A 3,775-nucleotide genomic window follows, 5' to 3' on the forward strand; every position below is an offset into this window, starting at 1 on the left:
ACATATGTGTGTGTCTGTATGTCTGTCTGTCAATGTGTGGATATTTACAAAATATATTTCGATGCATTGACAGGTGAACTGTATTATGTGCTTTATATATAGGGACATGCACCAGCCATAATTTCGAGCACGAGCGTTGTTGTCGCCACGTGTGTCCTATTTCTCAAAGTGATCTTTTTGATAAGAGATACGTGGTCATGAAAGTTGAACCCTTGACCGATTAACTTCCACATCCGTCAATGCGAGTGGCTTCCTTCTCGTGCAGTGAGAAGACCCTTCATCGCTTCCAGTTAGTAGGCCTACTTACTTGCTTTACCTTTTACAACGTAATCTGGGCCATAGAACCGTTCAGGTATGAAAAGACGATTCTTCATCTTCATTGTTCCTGTCCAGCGCAAACATAACTTTTTGAGGGTTACTTTTTTTTTCTATTTTCTCAACTGGGTCAGGTATAATTACTGTAATGTGAGGAATCTTCTTTGAATGTGGTAAATGTAAGGTAGTGCAGTGAGCATAAAAATTGTAAACTCAGATTTCTTTATTATTGTTATCAGTATTATTTTTTAGAACGTGCAAACGTGTATTTAGAATCATCCTCAAGTTAATGAACTTGTAGAGTACCCTTGCACAGCAAGTGCATAGGATATTTGTTCCAAAATATAAATCAAAGGTAAGAAAATTACTAATAAATAACAATTAAATACAGTGTTACAAAAAGATTTTCAAATATGCGCAGACACCAACATAGATAATATACCTTCGGTTATCATGCATGCGACACCCATGTGTTACAGCTGTACTAAATGTTAGGAAAAGCGCTTGCGACGAGCACCTTGTTATGGTATTTCATTGTCCACGTTTCAACTTTAAACTTGTGGCCGTTCATCTGAATTGGGCAATCGGTGTCCTGTCTTGCCAAGAAACAAACAGTGTAGACGGCAATCTCAAATTCAGGTGATGTGCCCGTGAACATTCCCCCGATTCGCTTGGGTACGTTAAGCCAATGGAAGTGGTTCTCGATGATTTCCCCCTGTTGGTTCATAGATAAATATTTCAATGAAGGTAATAATATCTGTTTGATATGATAGTAATGATATATCAATTAAAAACACCAATGAGTTAGAAGGAGAAAAACTTGAATTGTCTCCAATAAAATCTTGGTTACTGGCGAGATACAGATTTCAAAACTGCACAAAATCCGTGTATGGCCAGAAGAGCCAGGCAATCCAGAAAAAAGGGGTACTTTTATTTTTCCTTTCTATTCCATCTGTAATGAGTTCATCCTTAAGGTAATTCAAAAGTGAAGATAACCCATTTTTGATGTGTACAAACTAATGAATTACAAACTAATATACAGTTTATATTCATGAAAGTGCTCAGATTCTTTAGGTAAGCACAGCACTTTCTCACCAATTTCTCACCAAGCACCAGGTTACCCAAGTAGGCTCTTAAAGCTGGTCAGTCGCCTTACTTCAGAGATAGTCTCCATTCCTGCCGATATTCATATAACCTCATTTCGTCAACCTCTCGCAAATTGGAATCCCGTCTCTCTATTCCCCTCTATATTTTGTATCCATCTCATCTTCGGTTTTCTCACTGGTCTCCATCCTTATGGTCTCCACTCTAAAAACCTTCTAGGATATTGTTCCTCGTCTATTCTCTTGGTATGTCCTATCTCCGCAAATTCCATTATACCAGGATTAATAGTGTACTCTATTAATCGTGCAATATACCTGCCACTCAGCTCTCTCCTCATGTCCGTATTGCGTAGCCTATCTAGTCTAAGATAGCGAGATATATTATGGTCTTCACTATTCGATCTACATTTTGGTCCTTCATTCTTGGGTAGAACTCATACAGATTATTACTCAATTGTTTGTATCCTCTACTTATTTCTAGTTTTAGGTCGTTTCTGTAAATAAATTCTATTGCCAAGTATTTGAAATGTCTACACTTGTTTAATGCGTGACCCTCTAATGATAATATGTTCGTTGTTTGGTGCTCATCCCTGATGCATAATTAGTGTTATCATTGTTAATTCTCATTCCGTTCCCAGTTAAGATCGTGTTTTATTAATTTTTACTGTGTTGGAGAGATTCTACGATGAAGTTCCCATTGCATTGTCATCAGCATACGCTGGTTCGATGATTACATCCTCAGCTTCAACCTCCCTTCATTCTCGTGTAGCCTACATTTATCCAAGAACACTGAAAGCAATGAGAGGACACTGCCATGGCTGACACCTGCTTGAATTTCAAGCCAATCTCCATTCTCTTGAGTTGTTGTAACTCTTGATCTAATGTTTAGAAAGGTGCTATAAATTGCTCGTGTAAGCTTTTCAGGTATTCCATAACAAGGGTCTTATAGTGCATAGCAGATTTTCTGTCTTGGTACTTTATCAAAGACCTTCTCGAGATCTATAAAAGTTGTATATTTGTACCTTCCCCATTCCAAACTCTTCTCAAATATTATCTTAAGGGAGAAAATATATCAGGTGTCCCTTTTCTTGATCGAAAACCATATTGCCATTCACCCACTTTGGGTTCCACATATTCTCTTTGTCTTGTTTCAAGTATTCTTTCATAAACCCTAAATGCATGTGACACAAGGATATTCTTCTATAGTTGTTGCAATTGGTTTTATAACTTTATTTTATAGACTGGGCATAATAAATCTCTTTTCCAGGTAGTAGATTGGCCAGGGCACCAGTCACCCATTGAGATTCTACCGCTAGAGAGTTATTGGATCCTTTGATTGGCCAGACAGTACTACATTGGCTCTCTCTCTCTCTGTGGTTACGGCTCATTTTCCTTTGCCTACACATACACCGAATAGTCTGGTGTATTCTTTCCACATTCTACTCTGTCCTCATACATTTACAACACCGAGATTACCAAACAATTCTTCTTCGCTCAAGGAGTAAAGTACTGCACTGTGTTGTTCATTGGCTACTTTCCTCTTGGTAAGGATAGAGAGACTTTTTAGCTATGGTAAGTAACTCTTCTACCAGAAGGACACTCCGAGATCAAGCCATTGTTTTCTAGTCTTGGGTAGTAACATAGCCTCTGTACCGTAGTTTTTCACTGTCTTGGAGTAGAGTTCTCTTGCTTGACCGTACAGTTGGGCACACTATTCATATAATTCATATATGAAAGATGTGATTTAATGCTGTTACTGATCTTAAAATATTTTATTTTAATTCATTATCACTTCTCTTGTAGGTTATTTATTTCCTTATTTCCTTTCCTCACTGGGCTATTTTCCCTGTTGGAGCCCTTGGGCTGACAACATCCTGCTTTTCCAATTATGGCTGTAGCTTAGCTAGTAATGATAATAATATTAATCAGGGGGTTCTTGTCCATTCCAAACTATACATATTTGTTCTGACAGCCATATAATTCCACCCTCCCCCATGTTTTAAGGAACTCTGCAGGTATTGCATCCACCCCGGGGGGCCTTGCCATTTCTCATCCTTTTGAGAGCGTTCCTTACTGTCACTGATATCATATCAGGATCAGCATCCCCAGTCACATTAAAACCTAGATGTTTGTCTTTGGCATCGTTTGCGCTATTCAGTAGTGTTTCGAAATGATATTTCTGTCCTAGTTTAATTTCTCTAGATTTAGTCAAAATTATCCCATTCGTAGGCTTTAGTTGCATATGGAGAGGGCGTATTTCCTTTTATATAGTTTGGGTAGTCCTATATTTAAGTTTTCTTGTTCCTTGAAGATCATTTCTTAAATCTACTCCTATTCTCACCCATATATATATATAT

General features: G+C 37.9%; 1 protein-coding gene across 1 annotated transcript in view; it reads right to left on the minus strand.

Moving 5' to 3' along the window:
• Nucleotides 1-799: 799 nt before the first annotated feature.
• Nucleotides 800-3,775, minus strand: part of LOC137637851 (uridylate-specific endoribonuclease-like) — a 17,077-nt gene continuing 14,101 nt past the window's right edge. Inside the window, exon 6 of the mRNA XM_068369961.1 lies at nt 800-1,030. Within this exon, the coding sequence (XP_068226062.1) occupies nt 800-1,030 (231 nt within the window). The remainder of the gene's footprint in view (nt 1,031-3,775) is intronic.

This window comes from Palaemon carinicauda, chromosome 3, assembly GCF_036898095.1.
Source record: "Palaemon carinicauda isolate YSFRI2023 chromosome 3, ASM3689809v2, whole genome shotgun sequence".
NCBI lineage: Eukaryota > Metazoa > Arthropoda > Malacostraca > Decapoda > Palaemonidae > Palaemon > Palaemon carinicauda.